At 41.7% G+C, this 23,061-nt stretch overlaps 1 protein-coding gene across 1 annotated transcript; it reads right to left on the reverse strand.

Annotated features, from left to right (window-relative positions):
• Nucleotides 1-719: 719 nt before the first annotated feature.
• Nucleotides 720-17,263, reverse strand: SKIC8 (SKI8 subunit of superkiller complex). The gene is made up of 11 exons (XM_061158903.1): nucleotides 17,156-17,263; nucleotides 14,302-14,352; nucleotides 13,574-13,601; nucleotides 11,720-11,825; nucleotides 11,173-11,345; nucleotides 6,763-6,911; nucleotides 6,452-6,545; nucleotides 5,386-5,479; nucleotides 3,467-3,559; nucleotides 2,652-2,730; nucleotides 720-925 (listed from the first exon to the last, which is right to left on the reverse strand). The coding sequence occupies exons 2-11, from the start codon at nucleotides 14,311-14,313 to the stop codon at nucleotides 836-838; spliced, it is 918 nt and encodes a 305-aa protein (XP_061014886.1). The 5' UTR covers nucleotides 14,314-14,352; nucleotides 17,156-17,263; the 3' UTR covers nucleotides 720-835.
• Between the last annotated feature and the right edge of the window lie 5,798 nt (nucleotides 17,264-23,061).

Raw genomic sequence — 23,061 nt, forward strand, 5'->3', positions numbered from 1 at the left:
GCAGAGGCAGGAGAGAAAAGAGAGGATGGGCTTGATTTAAGGGTTATGGGGAGTTGAGGAAAAGCATGGGACCTGACATGAAGCATATGAAGTTGTTATGATCAGTAAAAAGCAACAAACTTTGGAGTGTTAGCTACTTACACCTTTCCTGTTACATGCAGACCATGTCTCAAGTGGGCCACTGAGAAAACAGGTATAGGAGCTCTGGGATAACTGAGGGAGGGCTGGAGGTCAACCAGAGTAGATACAGGCTTGAGCCTGTAAACATTATTAAGGCAGTAATACCCACCGCAAGTTACAGGCTTCTCTAAAATTAACAGGGTGAAAAAGAGTATGGCACGGGGCATTTTTAATCTACCAAATAGAAGAATGCTCAGAAAGGACTAAAGAATGTTCCCACCCAAATTACCTGTTTCTTTCAGGATCACATTCTAAAATAGATTAGCTTCCTATCACAGCCTCTGCATGGCTCATCCCCTGGAAGAGTGAGCCTAAATTTCTATACTGGAAACTTTAGTACATGCCTGCATGTCCTCGTTCCTGAGGCAATCCTCACTGTCACAGAATGACAACAACTCCTCTTACTGTTCTATCAGTAACAGGGCAAATGAGAAAGAAGCATGTTGAAGAACATGAGTGTTTGCATTAAGAATACTTTATGTTAAAGTATGAATCGCATTTCCAATAAAACATGAAAAGATTTACATGTATCTACAAAATTTAAGTTTTTGATAAACTTTTTAATAAATGCTATATTAACAAGCTAGAAAGGTAAGGAATGTCATGATCAATCTATACATTCTCTCTGCAGCATTAGCCTGGAAGATGTTGATGTTTAAATGGGACAATCATAGATGTGAATTTCCTGGTCATCTCCAACAGACACAATTTTTGAGCCATTTCCATTGTATTTTACTCCCCAGACCTGTAAATAAAGAGAAAAAGTTCTACTAAACCTTTATTCTTTATGAACAAATACCCTTACCCTACTCTCATTATACTGAATCCAGAAAAACACTGAGATGAGGATGTTCTCATGCTTTCTCAACAGTGAGAATGGGGCTTTTCCTTTAATCAGGCAGCTTCTATTACTACTGTTTAATTATCATCACTCCCAACTCCAGATAATTCATTTCTAAACATAAATCAAGGTATTTACAAACCTTTCAAAGATTCACAATTGAGGAAGTGACCTAATGTTGTAAAGATGGAACCCATGAGGGGTTCTCAGGTCTCCAGGAAGGAAAAGGCCCCACAGCTACCCTGAGGTCACCACCACCTATGGGGATAACTGCAAACTGTGCTCCTCGTCCACCTGCTTGTGCCTACAACTTACGTCAGTAATTCTCACTCTCTTATTAGAAGCCTATGAAACCTGCCTGTCCCCAGGAGCTAGATAACTTGGTATTGCATGTCATTGATTTCATTTGCTACATGTTGAGTTAACAGATTTACACCTTCTTCCCAGACAGAACTGATGTGGTAGGAGTTTCATCAGGTCAAGCCTGTCACTCTATCCCTGAGGTGGGTGTTCTAGCCCTGACTTCAGTGCTGTGAGCGGGCCAGGTGATGGCTTTATTTCCATTCCAAATGTCTTCCTCTGAGGACCGCACCACACACTGACTCTCTCACACAAAGCAACACAGCCAGCCAGGACTTCCTTCCTGAGTACAATATTTAAATCCAGGAGTGGAATGTCAAGATTAAATCCTCTCAACTTCATGGGCAACAATGTAAGATTAAGTGTAAAAAAGCATGAGCATTTGTTAACTTTAAAATGCATTCCAAAGAGATTCTATGAGATGATCCTAAGAACATACAAAATACGTAATTAATGAAAGATGACTTTATACTGCCATGGGTATTTTATTTTTTATACTGCTTCCCCAAGACCCTTGCTATTCAAAAGTTGTTGGAACTAGCAGCGCTAGACTCACCTGAAGCTTGGGACAAAAACTCAGGCGCAGGCCAGACCTACTGAATCTGTATTGTTACCAGATCCCCAGGGTACATTAAAGACTGAGAAGCCCTACCCTACAATGCCTTAACATTTCACATTCATCTCACAGGAAGACTCCTGTGAGAATACAGCCTCTTTTCCTAATTTAAAGGCTGAAATAAAACTTAGCAATATCTTTAAAGTCAAACAACCTATTAACAATTTCTGGCTTCAAGTATATTCAAAGAAAAAAAAATCACATCACTTCTTTGGGCAGCTCCAAAAGAGAAAGTGATGGCTGTGGGATGGAACGGAAGCTTCTGAAGAAGCAGGTCCTTCCTGAGACAGCCATGGCCCAGCTGTATCCAGAAAAAGGCCCAGGCATGCTCTAGGCATTGCTGCAACATGTTTCAAAGAAGTCATTTAAAGGCTGTGCAGCTAGTCCAAGTTTTCCAGTCTACCCATATCATGGGTAGACATATCATGCCTTGTGGGTTTCCAGGCTGACAACACACTCCTAGCCTCTGCACCCCAGAGAGTCCACTGGAACATTGGCTGGATAGACATCCAAGCAATCAGAGCAGCTCAGCTCTGAGGCTCACCTGATCTTGACAACCTGAGCAGCAAGGTTAGGGAAATGAATGAGTTTTGGCAGAGCAGACAATGCTAGCAATCCAAAGACAAAGGAATTTAAATGTTAATTATGCCATACCTGATCCTGGTGATCAAAGAAGGTGTGAACACAAGTCCTTGTTCCAACATCCCAAACTTTAACACTTTTGTCAGATGAACTATTTTAAAAAAGGAAACATCAGTATCAGAAAAGTTTTCAGACCGGTGTGAAGTTGGAAAGAATCTGACCAAAAATTCCACACTCCTTGACCCAGCCTACCTAAAGGCCCCCTTGGTGCGTGTGTACATAAGCGGCTGACCTGGTCCCCAAAAGGTGGTCAAGAATGTTGGCACAACTGGCTGGCTTTCCCCACTCACAGAGCAGCTATCTCCCCAAACTTCTGATCTGCTTGGCCCTCATATTAAATATTCTTGTCAGGAGTCTTGGATGAGAGGCTCCCTCTGGATGGGAGGGAAACTGGTTAAAGCTTCAAAATAAAGGCTCTCAGAGTCTTCCAGAAACCTCTGTGCAGTGCTATTAAGCCATCCATCTCCTGTTTTTCAACTGTCTTGGCCATCCTGGGCCTAAACAACAGTGGGGTCTCAAAGCATAACATTTTACAGATTTGCATATCTATAGTTACTATTGGAATACAGGTATCCTTATAAAGGATCCCTACCTACTGTAGGTAGAGGCCTAGATTTATAAGGAAGAAATAGAACTGAGTTGCTCAAAAAAATCCATCTTTGTTCCAGCTAAGAACAATTAACCTGACAATTTAAAAAACACTGCAGAAAACAAAGGCTACCTGAATAAGAAAAGGGTCACACCATCTTCAAATTTTAAGGCAATTCATACAAGATGACCATCTTCATCTTCCTAACGTTTTAGGAACTGATAAGAGTCATAAGTACCTGGAAACAAAGTGTGTGTCATCAGGACAAAATGCAACGTTCAGCACCCAGGATGCGTGGCCACTCAATGTGCCAGCCAAGTTGGCATGTTGTCTGAAATGGGAAAGTTTCAAATAAAACGGAGACGTTAACTTTTAGAATATAATCACTGAAATGGAAGGTGTACTGTGTCCATTTAATTGGACCCAATCTGCTATCCTTAAAATGACAGTATTAACATAGAAATTCTCTTTTCACTGAAGTAGCATCACATACTGCAGAAACAAAATCTTCAATAGCATTAACCCCAAATATGTCAGAGCCTCCAAGAGCCAAAAATAGGATCCTAAACAAGCAGAGCTTAGAAATTCAAAATAAAGAAGGCTCAACAAGCCAATTCCTAAGATGAGGAAACAGAACCAGCAGGCAAATAGCCATCTCAGAGTAGCTGCAGGTTCTGCCCCTACCCACCTAGCATCCTTTCCATGTGGAGCCAGTACCTGTGTCTAAGGAAGGTATCAAAATGTATTCTTTACAACAGGTGTGACTTGGACAGACCATTTTTAACTTAACCAAGAATAAGACAGGTCTAATGACTATAGTCACTTTCCCTTTTAAAAAAGTGAAATCAAATCACCTATGGCAGGAGAACAATCCTAAGACCTGACTAAGGTCAGCAGTTTCACCCCTGAAGTCAGTGGAGTAGAGAAGACCCCAGTTAAGAGGAGAGGTGGCCTCAGTAGAAAGCTGGGGGACCATGAGAAGGTAAAAGTCCCAGATGTTCATTCAGTATCAGCATCTTGGCCAAACCACCACCTCAGCATGGGTTCCTCACCTGCAATATGATTGGGACCTTAACCTGTGCTTCCTCACCGGTAGTTGGGAAGATGATGAAACTGTTAACAGTGAAAGCCTTATTAAAGAGAGCTGAACCCTTAAGAAATTGCTAGTATTTATACTGGCCCTGCTGTTGACAAGCAGGCACAACCTGAGACAGACATCTTCTCTTGGACCCTAACAGCTCGTTCAGCTCTAACTCCAGAAACTGCAATTCTACTTCCATGTCTATTTGACAACTTTCTGTTGTCCAAAAGCTCCCAAATTTAAACTCCTGCAAAACTCTCACAGGCCCACAAAGTAACACACACGTGGATGGTCATGGTGTGGCACCCATCGCTGGGGCATAGAGAAGGGTGACGGATGCACCCAGTGGATTCGAATGCCGCATTCGGAAGCCAGAAACCAGGCACACTGATTGCAGTACGGAGTCAAAGAATCAGGTACACACGTCAAACACCTTATAGGAGAGACCTCAGCGGGGAACAGAGTGGGGACTGAGAAATATAGGGGAAAAGGAAAAGAGAAAGAGCCTATGCACAGGTTTACAATGAAAGTGAGTTGTGAACTGAAGACTAACTAACTCAATTTTATACCTGCGGTCAAAAACCAACAACAAAAAAGCTCCCTTATCTAGACCTGCTGTAAGCTGGCTAATAAACAGACAACTCCCTAACTAGGGCAGAGGAATGCCTTCTAGAACATCACACCCTCGGAAAACAAATGTTCTAACTTTTTCATCATTACTTCAAGCTAGCTACAGCCCATGGCTCCATCTGTTCATCTGTACACTACTCACCTGTCCAAAAGAATTTAAAATCAGCATGCCCCACAAGTGACAGGATGCTGGAAAAGAAGTAGCAAGTAGCTGATCCTAATCGGTAACCCATGCACGTCTCCCTCTATATCGTCCTAAGCTCAAAGCAGGGATACTGACAGGGGAGGAATGACTGGGGAGACCTCAGAATCTGACAGGACCTGAACACATGTCTTTCCTAGACATAAGAGGGAGCAGCTCACTTGCTAGGGCTCCTCCTAATGATAAGAGACAAAACAGGCATTGATATTAAGAGAGAAGTGTTGAATCCCAACAGGTAACTTACACATCATATATCTTGATGTAGCCATCATCTGAAGCAGTGACAAGGAGTTGTGAATCCGGGGAAAAAGTCAAGGAGCGAATGGGCATAGCATGGCCTGAAATTCACAAAGACCCTTGTTAAGCTGGAGAATCACTGTCTCCTACCTCCTCATACAGGTTTCCACGAACTATGTCATCTTTAACGGCTGTTAAATCACTGAGTTGCACTGCTCAGGTGCTTCAGTCAGAGGCGAGCTACAGACTGGACCCTTCTTTATAACGCTCTAGAAACATGCACAAAACCCAGGCCCCTCCTCCTGGGATCCATTTCTCCTCAGATCCCTTCCCTGACCAACTGGACCTCAGGATACATTGCTTACACAAAACTCCTCTGCCCCTAAAGATATGGTTAAACATGGAAATATGCATTGTTTCTGATTTGTATGCTGAACAAATAGGATGCTAGTTCCCTACCAAATCCTTTGTTGTAGGGTAAAGGATGCACTGAAGAGGTCTCCCTCCAACACTTTCCCTGTCCTAGTATTCCATCCTCCTGTCCAGAGGTCACCAGTGCAGAGTGGGCACAGAACTTTCATTTACCTTCAAACTATCAACAAAAAGGGGCTATTTTCCAATCACAAAGTTCTTTAGAGCCAAACATGACAGAAATAAGATACTCATGTAGCTAGGATATATTAACACATAAATAAAAAGTAAGCCTGTTCACCAAAATAAGCATTTAAAACACTGGTACAAAAACTAATATGTCTAGGTTACAACTACAGTGACAAACGGAGAAGGCAATGGCACTCCACTCCAGTTCTCTTGCCTGGAGAATCCCAGGGACGGGGGAGCGTGGTGGGCTGCTGTCTATGGGGTCACAGAGTTGGACACGACTGAAGCGACTTAGCAGTAGCAGCAGCAGCAGCACAGTGACAAAAGTGAACTTTAGAGGCATTTCGGATTTCTAACTGAGAGTGGTATTTTGCAAATCTAAGGCTCATTTGCCATTTAGTAGCATTTTAATGAAAGAGTAAGTCTTCCTTTGTGATCTGATAACCCAGTTTGCACAAAATGATGAACCACACCTTCCAGCGTATGCAGAAGTTTCCCAGTTGCAATATCAAAAATATTGATGATTCCGTCTATGGCTCCACTGGCCAGGTATTTCCCATCAGGACTCTGTAGAGAACATACGAAAATCATTTGAAACTCCCATGTTGTTAAGCCATCTCCCCTCAAACACAAGTAATCTGCTGGTTACAGGCCTAACTGGCTGGCAGGCAAACCAAGCCAGCAGCTTCCTAGTGAGACCAATGCAGAACGTTTATCAAGGAATACAACAGGCTAGAAGAGTAAACTCAAAGAATCAGACAGAAACAAAACAATATTTCCTTACATATGCAATACTAAGAATGAATTTTCCTCTTGTGTCCAAAGAATACTCCTTTTTCCCACTTTCCACACCAAAAATGTTCACTTTTCCCACGTGAGTTCCTGTGGCCAGATACTGAGAATCAGGAGAAAAGGCCAAAGTCCAGGCATCCACTGAACAGAAAAAAAGGAAAAACTATAGTGAGAAAAGATCTGACCTTAATTTTAAAAATTTTAAAGCTTTACCAAAAGATACATATTTTAAAATTGGAGGAATAGTGTCCTGATTCAGAATAGGACATTGTAAAGATATTAATTGTATTAATATGGGCATAGCATGGCCTGAAATTCACAAAGACCCTTGTTAAGCTGGAGAATCACTGTCTCCTACCTCCTCATACAGGTTTCCACGAACTATGTCATCTCTAACAGCTGTTAAGTCACTGAGTTGCACTGTTCAGGTGCTTCAGTCAGAAGCCCAACATTAATATGCCCAACATTAATATGCTGTAAAGATATTAATTCTATACCAATTTAATTTAAGGGTTTCTTAACTTTTCACTAAAAATGTAGACAGACAGGACAATACCAAGTGTTAGCAAGGGTGTAGTGAAACCAAAATCCTCATACACTGGAGGGAATATAAAATGATATAGCTACTTTGAAAAACAGTTTTGACAGCGTAATTGAAAACACACACCATAATACTCAGCAATTCTACTTCTAGAGAAATGGAAACACATCTTCATGAACAGAACTGAACCTGGATGCTCACAGCAGCATTATTAAATATACTCAAAAACTGGAGAGAATCCAAATATCCATCAATTGATGAATGAAAGAACAAAATGTGGAATATCCCTATAACGGAATACTTACTACTAAGCAATAAAAAAGAACAGACTACTGATACATATTACAACATGGATAAACCTCAAAAACATTATGCTAAAGAAAGATATGTAAGACAATACAATTTCACTTATGTGAAATCTTTCAAAACGGCAAAACTATAGAGACAAGAAAGCTCATCAGTGGTTGTCTGAGGCTGAGGGTGGGAGCACAGGTTAACTATAAATGGGCGTGAGGGAACATCTGGGGGACATAGAAGTGTTCTAAAACTGAATTGGAGTGATGGCTACACAACTGTGGAAATTTACTAAAACTTGTTAAAACTGTATAATGGGTTAATTTCAGAGTGTAATTATAGAGGTGAAAGTCTACCTCAATAAGCCGCAAATAAATGAAGAGACCAAAAATATTCTTATATAAAACTATAATATGACAAAGTATTTATCACAAACTAGCAAGAGAATAAGGACTGGAAAGAGGCTTTTTTTTTTAATCAACTAGTTTTTAAGTTATATCACACAATCTGATTTCAAAGGTTCTATTCAGATGCTATTTCTGTATTACAGTGCTTCTGTGTAAAGGTCTCCAGACTCATGGGCAGCCTGGGTAAGCACATGTGCTTTATACTTCCATCTGGACCACTGATGATATTTCAGCATTTCTTTTCTCAGTTATGTGGGAAACTCTTCACAGGCAATCTCAAAGAGCTTTAGGAGGCTTGGGGTCAGAGCCTAGAGATCAAGGAATAGTCCAGTTGTTCAGTGCTGGTCGAGATCCCTTTGCCCATGCCCAGTCTTGCATGGGAACATTCCCTAAGTCCTGCCCTTCCTGTACCTGCCCAGAAACAGTGCTTATCAGATGAAAGGGAGAAGAAAGGCTCCTTCCCAAGTCACTCTCCTTACTCTGAGGGCAGGGCTCAAAGAGGTCAAGCCCTTCTCAGCCCACAGGAGAGAGGTCTCCTTGAACTCGACTCATGGCAGATAGGGGCTCCCACCACAGATGAGTCAGTACCATATACCAGAGTGAGTTTTAAAATAAAAATCTCTTGCAAATCTGAACACACATACTCAAAGTAGTAATTAATTTACCTCTATCAGTTAAGAAATACTTGTTTCAAACAGGAAATTAACTTCAAAAGTGCTCAGTCAACCAAGAAGATCTAAAAAAGCTTTTATTATAATCAATCTCTCACAAGACTGCTTTTTAGTGTCTATCTAATGACTATGCCATTTATTCTAGAAGGATTATGTTCTCTTATTCCTATTATAATTAGTTGTTTACAGGAATAATGGTTATTAGAAAATCTGATTATGATTCCTTGAAGTTTAATAAAATCACTTTGGAATTACTTTTACATTTCCCTTATTAGCTGTTTAATAATATAAAACTTGTAGTGATGAATGTCCTTTTCCTAGAAATTGAAGGAACTTTTATTCCTCAATTTAACCTTGCACTCTAAAATTTAACATTTGCATAATATTTATTTTAATCACTAAGTTCCACTTCATCAGTGAAAAGAGTAACTCTTCTTTACACTGTGACATCCTGAACCATCTGATGTTCAGATGCCCCTATGCTTCCACTTTCTTCTTCGACATCTTTGACATCAGGTTGCTGTAGCCACTGCCTGGGTGAGGTATCAAATGAAGGATCTTCCCTGTCATCTTCCCTTTCTTCTACTTCTTCACTTTCTTCTTCAGGATCTGAGATCTTTCTCTTTCCTCCTCCTTCTGTTCCTCCTTTCACATTCTCCAGGCATATTTTCAAGACTCGTATAACGTAAATGTCCATTTGCCTAAATTCATTAGACCTAGATTTACTAGTTTTACCTTTAGGTGAATTCAACTGAGCTGCTCCTTAGTTGTCAATAGCAATGTTTGATTTTATTATTTACTCAAATAACTGTTGTTTAACGGTCTGGTATAGTTTTATGAAGATTCCTATCCAAAAAAGAAAATAAATCCAACCTTATATTCATCTCAGTATCTTTTTTCTTTCCTAACAGTAATCTTTCAATGATCACTTGCCACAACTGGAACCAATATGTAGTTTAAGATACTATTTGTCAGGAAAGGCAAGCTGGATACAGATTTCATCCTTTTCCTTAGAACCAATCCAGCACTCATTTCTTCAACTGTGGTGTGCCCGGGGCTACAAAGCCACACAGTGACCTTAGCGTCATGGGAGGGTTTAAGTGCCCAAGATGAAGAGGCAGCAATAGATCCACCTCTTCCTCCTCTTCTCAGCTTCACAGACTTTGTGCATTAGTTTGGGGACCCAGGTCCTCCGTAAGAGATACCAATAGGGCAAGGACACATGCAAAAACAATTATCTGGGGAGTCAGAATGTTTGGGTGACTTTTTTCAAATACATATCCTGGTCCACACACTCCAAAACTGATTCAGTGGATCCAAAATAGGAACTGGACATATGTATTCAATGGACATGAGTCTGAGCAAACTCCGGGAAATAGTGAAGGACATGGAAGCCTGGCATGCTAGTCCATGAGGTCACAAAGAGTCAGACACGACCGAGCAACTGAACAACAACAACAACAACATATGTATTCCTTAAAAAGCTCCAACAGTTAAGACTCAGAGATATTGAATACTGGCACTGAGAGGAAATGAACTCAGTTTTCAGACAACACAGAGTCCTTAAAACCCTGGGACCATCATTCTTTCCAAAATAAGTACAACCTATAGGATGCTACTGAACATAACTGGTGGGAAGCAAATCTACTGGGGCTCCTATCCAGGGAATTATGTTAAGAAAAGCCCTGAGCAGTTCTGTAATCACTCCATGGAGGACTGTGCCAGAGAGGCACCAGGCTCTCTGTACTCTCTTCCAGTCATCACCCATTCTGGCAGAACAGGCTCTGCTCATGAAAGCTACATGGTCATATACAAGTAAATATAGGGCCACAAGGAATCCGAAATGCCATGTTGTTTGTCCCAATGAAATTATTAATTCCCATTACTTCAGATGTTTATCAAGGCTAATGGACAAGACTATGCTGTCCTACAGAACTTTAAAAAAATCGATTTGTTTCTTTAGAAGTTTCATGTATCAATCATATACTGGAAATCAGCACTTTAATCATAACTAGTTGAGATTACCATGACACAGATCTAGGAGGACACAGTGCTTTACATTCTAGACCTCTATAAGGCAATGAGTGGATCAACTCAGAATGTGGCAAACAGAGAAACTGTGGACCGTTCAAACACAGGTCCACAATCCCGAGTCAGCAATGTGAAACCCAAAGGTGATGAAAACTGAGTTTTTAGAAATAATTTTAGTACCCAAACTCACTTGGCAATAAAACTGGAACTGATATAAGGCTATTTATAGCTTATCTTTATCTCCTAATGTAAATACTCATGTTTAGTTGCTGAGATACTAGTATTTCATTAGAGTGCTATCCCAGTCCCATTGAAGGTATTACATAACATGCAGTTCATACACCCATATTACCAATCTCAAATCCAAAAGCTTCTAAACACTAAAATACATCTCTCCCTAAAGGTATCAAAAAGGGATCGTAAACCTCTAGTATCTTCTCTAAGAGTAAAACTCTTACCAGGTCCTGCATCTATAGACTTTATCTGTTTGCCGTTTTCCAAGTCCCAGAGACGAATATGAGCATCAAGAGAACTGGATGCAGCAATGGGCAGGGTGTGGCTGATGTCCACAGACACCACACCCAGCTGATGGCCCTCCAGACTCCACTGTAGGTCCAGCTTCTCATCACGCCTTCAATGGGGGACAGAGAAATGGATTTCTTCACATACAACACATGGTACCTGGCATCTGAAATTTGGGGTTCCTGCAACTATGCATTACCAGAGGTCTGTGAAATGCAGAATCAAGAGAGGAAATGAAGAGCCACAGAACACCAAATGCAGCCAACTTATAACCATAGCATTTTTTTTCTTTCAACTATAAGGCCTTAACAGTGAATAACAGGAAAACAAGTGAGAAAAAAAAGAGTCTGCCTTTTTATACCACCATATCGCCATTGCTTTCTTGCTTAGATAACTAGTCAATACTTCTCTGATTGCAACTTGGGAGCCCAGAAGAAAAACCCCAATTTCCAAGGCTGTATTGTAGAGGAAAAGAGCACTCACCATTTCCAGACCTTCACCAAGTCATCCAGGGATCCTGTGACCACTGTCTCAGAGTTTTCTTTCTTGTTTGACCCCCAAGCAACTGACCAGATGGCATCATCATGGGCTGGAACAGAAAGTCATTCATATAAAGTCTTCATGCAACTTCTAAACTGAACGTGCTAAGATAAAGCAGAAACACTGTTACACCAATTCTGAGGTAATATCCACCTGTATCTGCTCTACTGTTTTGCAGATGGCTTTCCCACACAGCTTTTATTAGAACAGTGGAGGCAGATAAGAAAACCAGAGGTTCTGAAGAAGTCACTTGCTCCAAACACAGGTTTACCAGGTGGGGGAGCAGTACTGGAATAGTCCAGTGTCCTTTCTACTTTAGTATGCTGTCTGACATGCATTAGTTTGGAATAGCTCTCACTTGGCTAAAGCGAAACCCACCCCCAGAAGAGATCAAACCTGTTAAGAGTTATTTCTTAGAGATCTTTGGAAACCAGTAGGCAGGTCAACTGTAAATAATACAGGTCCGAATATAAATAATTAAAATAGGTGCCACATGATTTGCCTTTTGCCACAAGTCTATTATGCTTAATGGGTCAGTTAATACTTTAATCCTTTTGTAGGGATTACTTCAATTAACCACAACATCCCTATGAACAGCATCTTCATGCTACAGATAAAAATCAGAGGCTTAGAGAAGCCTAGTAGCTCACCCAAAGTCAAAAGCTATGAAGAAGCAGAGCTGGTACTCAAACCTAAAAACCTAACCTCCCTACTAACTAAAGTCCACTTTAAATCCTAAGTCTGTAAGCTGTATATCTGGTGGGCCATACAGATGGGTCTGCAGACCTGGGATAGGAATATAAATGTAACAAATGCACAAGAAGGTTTTCTTCACACCTGGCACCAATTCTTCAGGGACACCTTTTCAAGACATGAATACAAGGACATTCAACTTAAACAGCTGTGAGTTACATATAGAATCTTGGCTTCCATTACAATCCCCACCTGACCCAAGTCTGCCAGCTTGCCACCAGATGGCATTAGGTGCATACAACGTAGCTGACTGACAAGGTGACTAGTTACCTATGCTTGCTAACTTGAAAGAATGCTTTGGGTTTAAACTTCAGACTGCCTAAATGTCACTTCTTAAAGTGGAAGAGCTTTACTAGGCATTTCACAAATTTCTCTGGGCTTTACGTAACTTACCTAGGCTGTGGTGAAGAAACGAGACACATGTGAATAGTGCATGCACACCCTCCTTTCCAGGTATGAAGTCCACTGTCACTGGCCAGTTACCTTTCCAGACAGACTGCCCTCCCTCCTTCTCCAATCCCCACCATTACCACTGCCACTCATACACTCAGTGGACTTGACAGAAATTCACTTATTTTATCCTCCTCTTTTATTGAGGGTCAAAGGCCCTCTGTGAGAATCGCTACACTTGTTTTAAGTGGAGGAGCCTGAATAAAGGCTCCCAAGAGAACTTCTGCGTTCATGGCCAGGCTCAAGTTTACCTCCCCAGGTGAGCTGGTATTAACAGAGTCCTGAGACTCAAAGAGTTTCCTTCTTTCACTCTGATAGCTGGGAAGCTCAGTCACACCTTCCTCAAGTGGGAAAAATTTTCCTCAGCCCAGAGTTCTCCAGTCTATCATTTGACTCCTGCTCCTTAAGTTAATGGTTGTTTTTTTTGTTGGTGGCTGTTTGTTCTGAAGTGTATTTGTTTTCAGCTGCCCATGCCAATTCTTATGTAAAGTGAGTATGGTTGGGAACTGCATGTTTGGTCAGCATGACAAAAACCTTAAACCAGGGACAACAGCTTTTCACAGGTGAATTTGCTTGAACTGGCAAGCTGCTTACCTTGCTCTTGTTTGAAGAGAATACTGTACTAAAAAAGAACAGAAGACACATTAAACCAACGGTCAGATTTCAGATGTGTCCCATCCTTTCCCTAAAACACCCCCCAACTCACCACCCTGTGCCCCAGCAGATATAATCACCAGTGTTAGGTACCGCCCTTGCTGTGGCCTGACCGACCGCCTGTGAGCTCATGCAAGGTCTGTAGTGTTAGTTCTTAAAGAAACTATAGTCTTTTAAAGAAAACAATTAGTTCTTAAAGAAGCTAGAGTCTCTTCTACTTCCACTCACCCAAAAAGAATAATAAATTATGTGCTTTTTCCTGCTCTGAGCACCAGGAAGCTCAGAGTCCAATTTGCAGCTTAATTTTTGTAGTTGTATAAAACTACACAGCCTGCATAATAACCTGTTAACTCTGTCCCTAATTTTACTACAAAGACATGTTTCTCCCTTTCTAATTTTTCTTTCTTGTTTTTGTGTACATATTCTTTTAAGCTTCCTCAACCCCTTTGTAAACTGAGGTACAGACTGAGATAAAATTACCCTCCTCTCAGTGCTGTGCCTTTTACTAGTGCCACCTAACCCTCTGGTGACTAGGTGCCCAGGATACCCTCCTCTTCACAAGCAAAGCAGGAATCAGATGCTAGTTTTCTGACTACAAACCCAGACGATGTATTGGGCTCGAACCCCTAAAGAGACCAACTGGCACTCTTCCTCTCCATAGGCCTTACCTGGTTGGTCATCTCCTTAACCAAGGATGAAGGGCTAAAGGCCAGACAGCTCTGTGGAAACAACACCAGGGCTTCAGTAAGAGGAGGCCATCAGGACAGAGGGCTATAGAAGGTTCCCTTGGATCAAGACTGTAAGGCAACTCTTGGCCAGGGTTGACCTGACACTTTTCTATAGATCGGTCCCAGAGGCCCCGTTCACAAGCCCTACCAGGTGGCATGGTCTTCTTTCTCAACTAATACCTACCACCTCTCATATTTTCTTCTCCTCAAGCTGACTACAGAGAGGATCCCGTCTCCCTCCTTGCTGCTTTTCCAAGAGATAAAACCACAGGATCTTTTAATTTAAAATATTATTTTATTAAAAACTCAACAAGCAAATAAGGGGGAGCAAAGTTCTTACAGTCCATGCAGGGATCTCAGCCAAAAATGCATATAAGAGCCAGCAGGAGCGTAAATGAGGGTGTGAGCCAGAGGGAGACTACATGTCTCCCAAAAGCTATAATAAGGCTTCTTAACTTTTGTGTGTGTGCTATAGAATCCTCCATGCAAACCCCTGAACCCTCCCCCCCGCCCCCCAGCCGCCCCAGGTAGCTTTGTAAAGCCTATAAACCCCTTTTCAGGATGTTTTTAAATACATAAAATACATAGGATTAGAAAGGAAACCAAGTATAGTCCATTCTCATTATTCCAGTCAGTTAAGTTCCATAAAGTCACTGAATACCAAGTTAGTGAACACTGATCCACTACTTCTGGGGGAGACACTATATTAGGTTCCTGCAAGACTCTGGTAAATTTGGGCCAACTGATGAATAAGTAACTTTATTTTATGCGTGTTTCTGTTTAAAGACACCTTATTTTACATTGGCGATTTATTAATATTGAACTCACTGCTAACAGCAACATAATTCACGCCTATATGATGTTTATCTACAGATGTGTTTTCTCCGTAAGACACATCACAGTCTTCCTGGACTTAGGAACACTAAGAGAGCTTTACTACTGTGCTTGGAGGGCTATTTTAAACAGTGAAGTCACCAATAAAACCACAAAAATACAAAAATCGTAACACTAACAGATTGAAAAAAAGACACTTGTTTACAGCAGGATAACTGAAACAAGAAAGCAGAGTGCTTCCTTGTTCAACTGCAGCTAAGAATGTGTGTCAGTTCACTCAAAATTTTCACCACCTCGCACATGTCCAAGATCACAAAGCGCTGCAAATGATTTTGGGGCTACAAATAAATTTTAGAATGTAGATGAATTTGGAAATACAGAGCCTGAGAATAGTAAGGATCAACTGTATACAGAAATAATATTTTACCAAATACAAAAATTAGATTTTGTGATAGCATATGTGGTTCTTTATTTATACATTATATAACAAGATTTAGCAGCAAATCTAACAACTACCATAATTTCAAAGTTATGATGAACTTATACAATATCCTAAGATTCGAAAATATGTGTGATTTCTATTGGTGACAAAGTCACCCTGTTAATACTTGGTTTGCTGACTATATTTATAATTGAAGGAAATGCTAAATTTCAGTTAGAAGTTTGAGAACATAAGGATGCAATTTTTCTTCTCATCCAAGTTCATGGCCCCCTCAATTCTATCCATGGACAGAGGAGACCATACATCTAAGGCATCCATGTTCAAGTTACTTGCTTTAAATTTGCAAACTCAAAAAGACTACTGTGAAGGTTTTCCAAGGATAACAGAAAAAACAAACAATTTCTAAATAACCTTTGCCTGTGAAGATCTCAGTCAAGGTGGTACTGCTTAATTCATTTGTGACCCAAGAACAGTGTCTTGGCAAGGGTAGGAAAGACAGGCAGGAGGTCATGCCAGTTTCGCTGGGGTAAACAGTATTCACACTCTCTTGGGCACCAACCGTCTGCACTTCCAAATCCTGCCTCACATCCCTGCAACAGAAACAATTCCCCACAACAAGGAGAATCAAGAGTAGGAAGGTCTGCAAGAAGTCAACTTCCAAGAAGCCAGGCTCCTCAAGATAGAGGTGTGCTTCTATCAATGAATGTATGTTTGACGATGTACCATGAGTCAGGGTACCATGATGTACCCTGTTTTATGTATTACATGTAGGTTAGCTCACTGAACCCTCTCATCTCATTTAATAGATATTCTTATTATAATCTCTACGTTCCTCATAAGGAAAGTGAGACTTCAAGAGAAGTTAAGAAACCTCCCCCAAGGTTAGTCTGACAGGAGAAGGTGGATACAAGCTATAGTATAGGTTACACTACCTTTTACATCAGTTTCTTATCCTACAATAACTTCAGCGTTAAGAGGACCCCAAAATCCTCTTTTCTCACTTTCCTTCTTTAGAGAACTCTCCTCTCATTTCCCAGGCAGAATTCATTGCTTCCTCAATGTTTCCAAAGAACACTACACATGCCCCTATTAAAGTACTCAGGGAGGTCAGTAACCCGCAATACTACGTGGTACTTGAAGTAAAGATAACTCAGACTGTGCCTCTACCTGTCCAGCTCGCTACCGAAAAAGACAGCGTGGCCTACCACTGGAAAACTTCGGTTAAGACAGTTCTGTCTATCGACACTGAGACCAGTCCTAACCTCGAGGCTGCACAGAACATCCTCAGGATGCAAGATGAGGCCACCTATCCTCTCCCCTCAGGCCCCACACACCGAGAGGCAGCCAGAGTAAACGGAGTCACGGAAGCCACCACCCTCAGGCCCTGCGGCGTGGGGCATTCCTGAGCAAACCCTCCTAGAGGTAGCCTTGGGCCCACTCTCGCTCACCCGCCCTCCAGCCTGGACCGTTATCGGCACCGATCAGTGCCATCCCCAACGGCTTTGCGAACCAACTCACCGCCTCACTGTCCGGCTGCACTGCCCCGCGGCTTCTCTGACGCCAGGTTCCGCGCGACCGCGACGCGGGGTGATGAGCTCACGAAGAGGCGGGGCATCTCGCCGGTCCCCAAGGCGCAGGCGCAGGCGCAGGCGCACGCCGCAGCGCCCTCTGCCGTCGCTACAACGCACGCGGGGCGGACCTGGAGGAGGATGGGCGAGAAGGGGAAGAGGCCACGCCCCGGTCACCTTGGTTTCCCCCGGGGCGGGGCCACTGAGAACCGGCTTGCGGAAGTTTTAAGTTTCAACAACTGTTGGGTTCTAATTTCTTTATTTGTACTTTGAGATAGACTACACCTGATGACTGCAAGAGTTCTATTGCTTCAAATTTTTTTCAGTGAAATAGAGCTCTATATTTCAATTGTAAAGTCACAACCGATTGTTGTTCAGTCGCTCAGTCGTGTCTGATTCTTTGCGACCCCATGGACTGCAGCACGCCAGGTTTCCCTGTCCTCCCACTGTCTCCCAGAGTTTGCTCAGACTCATGTCCGTTGAGTTGATGATGCCATCCAGTCATCTCATCCTGTCGTCCCCTTCTCCTCCTGCCTTCAATCTTTCCCGGCATCAGGGTCTTTTCCAATGAATCAGCTCTTCCCATCAGGTGGCCAAAGTATTGGAGCTTCAGCTTCAGCATCAGTCCTTCCAATGAATATTCAGGGTTGATTTCCTTTAGGATGCACTGGTTTGATCTCCTTGCTGTCCAAGGGACTCTCAAGAATCAGCTGTCAACTGTGAACACCACAGTTCAAAAGTATCAGTTCTTCAGTGCTCAGCCTTCTTTATGTTCCAACTCTCACATCCATATATGACTACTGGAAAAACCATAGCTTTGACTAGATGGGCTTCCCTTGTGGCTCAGCTGGTAAAGAATCTGCCTGCAATGCGGGAGACCTGATCCCTGGGTTGGGAAGATCCCCTGGAGAAGGGAAAGGCTGCCCACTCCAGTATTCTGGCCTGGAGAATTCCATGGACTGTATAAAACACTGGGTCGCAAAGAGTCGGACAGGACTGAGCGACTTTCACTTTCACGTCACTTGACTGGACGGACCTTTGTCAGCAAAGTAATGTCTTTGCTTTTTAATAGGCTGTCTAAGTTTATCACAGCTTTTCTTCCAAGGAGCAAGGATCTTTTAATTTCATGGCTGCAGTCAACGCCCGTGATGATTTTGGACACAGCCGGTTAGGTTACTGTGATGCATATCAGTTTAGAAGCTAATGACCAGCATTTTAAAAGGAGATGGAAGGGTGAAACCACTGCACCCCATCCTTGAAAAGCTGCCCGGCCCCTCCTGGCTGCTGGTCACTGTCCCAATCTCTCTGGGCAGTAGGGAGTGGAAGTTCTGGCTGGCGGGGGCGGGCACTCTGAAGGGTTAAGCTTTCTTTCAGCTTATCATGAGACAGAGATCACAGTCTCTCCTGATTAAAACTGGTTTAGAAGTCCAAAAACAGTCTAGAAGAAGGGGATGATGGTAAAGTATGGTCATAGTGAATGTAAACCCTTGAAATATCCATGTACCCTTACCCTACCCCGCCTACCCCTGAAAGTTAATTTCTCAGGATCTAGTTTATTAAAACATCTTGAGTTTTATGATGATTTCAGAAAACTGTTAGACCATACAACTCTTGTCCGTACAACTGGATAAAATCTTTGAGGGCCTTATGAGGAGATTTTACGGCCCAGAAATTTGCTAAATACACTCACAAGTTTCCCAGTGCCTGTTCTCTGGTCCTCAGTAATTCCTTCAGTGACAACTCTGTCAATGGAAACTTCATCCAGCCCCAGTGGATCCCCTACATGTCACAGGGTTAGAAAATTTGGGTCAAAATGAGCAGGCTTCAGTTGTTAACCTTGAATTGTCAAAACTTTTACATGGCCTCTGTTAAAAGTCACATTATCCCTGTAACCATTCTGGATATACTTGACCAGAGTGCATTTGTCCCTGAAGCTAAAGACGAGTGTACAAATTATACCCTCAGGCCAGGAAGCGTGTCTTCAAACTGGAGGCGATTCCCATCATATTGACGTAAGTGCTGACTGGACCACAGCATTCAGGGAAATTCCACAGAACCCAACAAACAGAAATTGACACTGCAATGGCCAGGATCCAGGCTAATAGAGTGTGGAAAGGACCTAATATCAATCCCCAATGCAATGGCTTTTAACAGTGAAATGAGGAGTGATCTACTGTCTTCCTGTACAACTGGTTGCCAGCTTTGGCCAATCTTGGTTTTTGTCCCTTTAATTTTATTGACAGAGTTTCTGGGTTTCTCTGGGTTTTGAAAATAGACTGATTATTATATGATTTCTTAACCAGGGCAATTGGGTCATATTTACTTCCTTTTAGCTTATATAAAGAAATATTTTTGAACACTCTTACTTTAAGAATGGTGAAATTTTGTCTAGAAAAGTGCTTACAACTATGTAATTAAGTGAATTTTAATTTGTGTGATTTGGGCTTATGTGTTTTTTTTTCTTTTTCTGTGCATTAACTGTAAATATTCCACTATAGATTATTCTGAGAACACACTGATCACTTTCATGCCTTTTATCTGTTGTCAGAATGCTAAGGCTTTCACCTTTTTGTGCCTGCTTCCAAATCAACTACTATTAATTTCCAATTGAAGCAAATAGTTTGGGGATTAATTTAATCTTTGTCAGCCATTATAGTTGTTCTGAATAAAAATTTATTTACCATCTCTCAAAAAGAAATACAATAGATTAAGAAAAATAGGAGATATAAGAGTGTATCATGCATTTGAAGATATGTCATACTTTATATAAAAACTTGTTTCACACAGACAGGTAATGGATCACAAAGGAAAATGTTTTTCCTGCTGTGAGCTATGACCATGAAGTTTGAAATTCATTGCTCTCTAAAGACTTTCCAACTCTATAATTCTATAGTTGTGATAGAAACTCTTATCATTCTTCCAAAAAGGATGTATTGTGCACCTCCTTTTACCTGCAGAACACTGCTAGAGCCCGAGGCATATGACGTTGTTGGCCTTAGTATCAGGACTGTGGGGGTTCCTGGGTGGCTCAGCGGTAAAGAATCTGCCTGCAAGGCAGGAGATGAGGGTTCAATCCCTGGGTTGGGAAGATGCCCTGGAGAAGGAAAGGGCAACCCACTCCAGTATTCTTACCTGGGAAATCTCATGGAGAGAGGAGCTTGGCAGGCTACAGTTCACTGAATTGCAAAGAAAGTCGGACACGACTTAGCTGCTAAACAACAACAACAACAAAAACATCTGGACTGTGAAGCAAGGATAGCTGGCTTTTTAAACAATTTATTTTTAATTGGATGATAATTGTTTTATGATGTTGTGCTGGTTTCTGCCATACAACAAAATGAATCAGCCATTTGTTGTTGTTCAGTTGCTAAGCTGTGTCTGACTCTTTACGACTCCATGGACTGTCATGCCAGGCTCTTCTGTTCTCCACTATCTCCAGAGTTTGCTCAAATTCATGTCCATTGAGTCAGTGATGCTATCTAACCATCTCATTTTCTGCTGCCCCCTTCTCCTTTTACCTTCAATATTTCCCAGCATCAGGATCTTTTCCAATGAGTCAGTTCTTCACATCAGGTGGCCAAAGTATTCAAGCTTCAGCTTCAGCATCAGACCTTCTAGTAAATATTCAGGGTTGATTTCCTCTAAGGTCAACTTGTTTGATCTGTTTGCAGTCTAAGAGACTCTCAAGAGTCTTCTCCAGCACAATTTGAAAGCATCAGTTCTTTGGTACTCAGCTTTCTTTATGGTCCAACTCTCACATCCATACATGACTACTTGAAAAACCATAGCTTGGACTATACGGACCTTTGTGGCAAAGTGATATCTTTGCTTTTTAATACTGTGTCTGGGTTTGTCACAGCTCTCCTTCCAAGGAGCAAGCATCTTTTAATTTCGTGTCTGCAGTCACCATCCATGTTAATTTTGAAGCCCAAGAAAATCTGTCACTGCTTCCACTTTTTCCCCTTCTATTTGCCATGAAGTGACAAGAGCAGATGCCATGATCTTAGTTTTTTTGAATGATGAATTTCAAGCCAGCTTTTTCACTGTTTTCTTTCACCCTCATCAAGAGGTTCTTTAGTTACTTTTCAATTTCTACCATTAGAGTGGTATCATCTGCATATCTGTTGCATATCATCTGCATACTATAAGCTGTTGATATTTCTCCCAGCAATCTTGATTCCAGCTTGTGATTCACTCAGCCCGGCACTTCACCAGGGAAGCCTGGTGTGCTGTAGTCCATGGGGTCTCAAAGAGTCGGACACGACTGAGCAACTGAACTGACTGACTCTGCATATAAGTTAAATAAGCAGAGTGACAATATACAGCCTTATTATACTCCTTTCCCAATTTGGAACCAATCAGCTGTTCCATGTCTGGTTCTAACTATTGCTTCTTGACTCCCATACAGGTTTCTCAGGAGACAGGTAAAGTGGTCTGTTACTCCCATCTCTTTAAGAATTTTCCACAGTTTGTTGTGATCCACACAGTCAAATGCTTTAGTGTAGTCAATGAAGAAGATGTCTTTCTGGAATTCTCTTGTTTTCTCTATGATCCAACAAATGTTGGTAATTTGATCTCTGGTTCCTCTACCCTTTCTAAACCTAGCTTGTACATCTGGAAGTTCTTGGTTGCTAAAACTTAGCTCAAAAGATTTTGAGGATAACCTTGCTAGCATGTGACATGAGCACAATTGTACAGTAGTTTGAACATTCTTTGGCATTGCTCTTTGACATTGGAATGAAAACTGACATTTTCCAGTCATGTGGCCACTGCTGAGTTTTCCAATTTTGCTGACATAATGAATGCAGCACTTGAACAGCATAATATTTTAGGATTTTAAACAGTTCAGCTGGAATTTCATCACCTCCACTAGCTTTGTTTGTAGTGATGCTTCCTAAGGCCTGCTTAACTTCACATTCCAGGATGTCTGGCTCTAGGTGAGTGCCCACACCATCGTGGTTATTTAGGTTATTAAGATCTTTCTTGTGTAGTTATTCTGTGTATACTTCCCAGCTCTTCTTAATCTCTTCAGTTTCTATTGTGGCAAAGGGCCTTGTGTAACTCAATGAAGCTATGAACCATGTCATGCAGGGCCACCCAAGAAGGATGGGTCATAGTGAAGAGTTCTGACAAAATATGGTCCACTGGAGAAGGAAATGGCAATCCACTCCAATATTCTTTCCTGAAGAACCCCATGGACAGTATGAAAAGCCAAAAAGATATGCGCGCCCCGTCCCCATCCCCGGTTGGAAGGTGCCCTATATGCTACTGGGAAAGAGCAGAGGACAATTACAAATAGCTCCAGAAGGAATGAAGTGGCTGGGCCAAAGGGGAAAAAATGCTCAATTGTGGATGTTTCTGGTGGTGAAAGTAAAGTCCGATGCTGTAAAGAACAATGTTGCATAGAACCTGGAATGTTGGGTTCATGAATCTAGGTAAATTGGATGTGGTCACGCAGGAGACGGCAAGAGTGAACATCCACATCTTAGCAATCAGTTAACTAAAATGGATGGGAACAGGCAAATTTAATTCAGATGAACATTAGATCTACTACTGTGGACAAGAATCCCTTAGGAAAAATGGAGTAACCTTCATAGTCAACAAAAGAGGCCAAAATGCAGTACTTAGGTGTAGTCCCCAAAATTACAGAATGATCTCGGTGCATTTCCAAGGCAGACCATTCAACATCACAGTAATCCATGTCTATGCCAAACCACTGAAGCCAAAGAAGCTGAAGTTGACCAGTTCTATGAAGACCTACAACACCTTCTAGAACTAACATCAGAAAAAAGTGTCCAAAAAAATAAAGAAAGAAAGAAAGAAAAGAAAAAGATGTCCTTTTCATCAAAGGGGATT

Source organism: Dama dama, chromosome 13, assembly GCF_033118175.1.
Source record: "Dama dama isolate Ldn47 chromosome 13, ASM3311817v1, whole genome shotgun sequence".
Classification (NCBI taxonomy): Eukaryota; Metazoa; Chordata; class Mammalia; order Artiodactyla; family Cervidae; genus Dama; species Dama dama.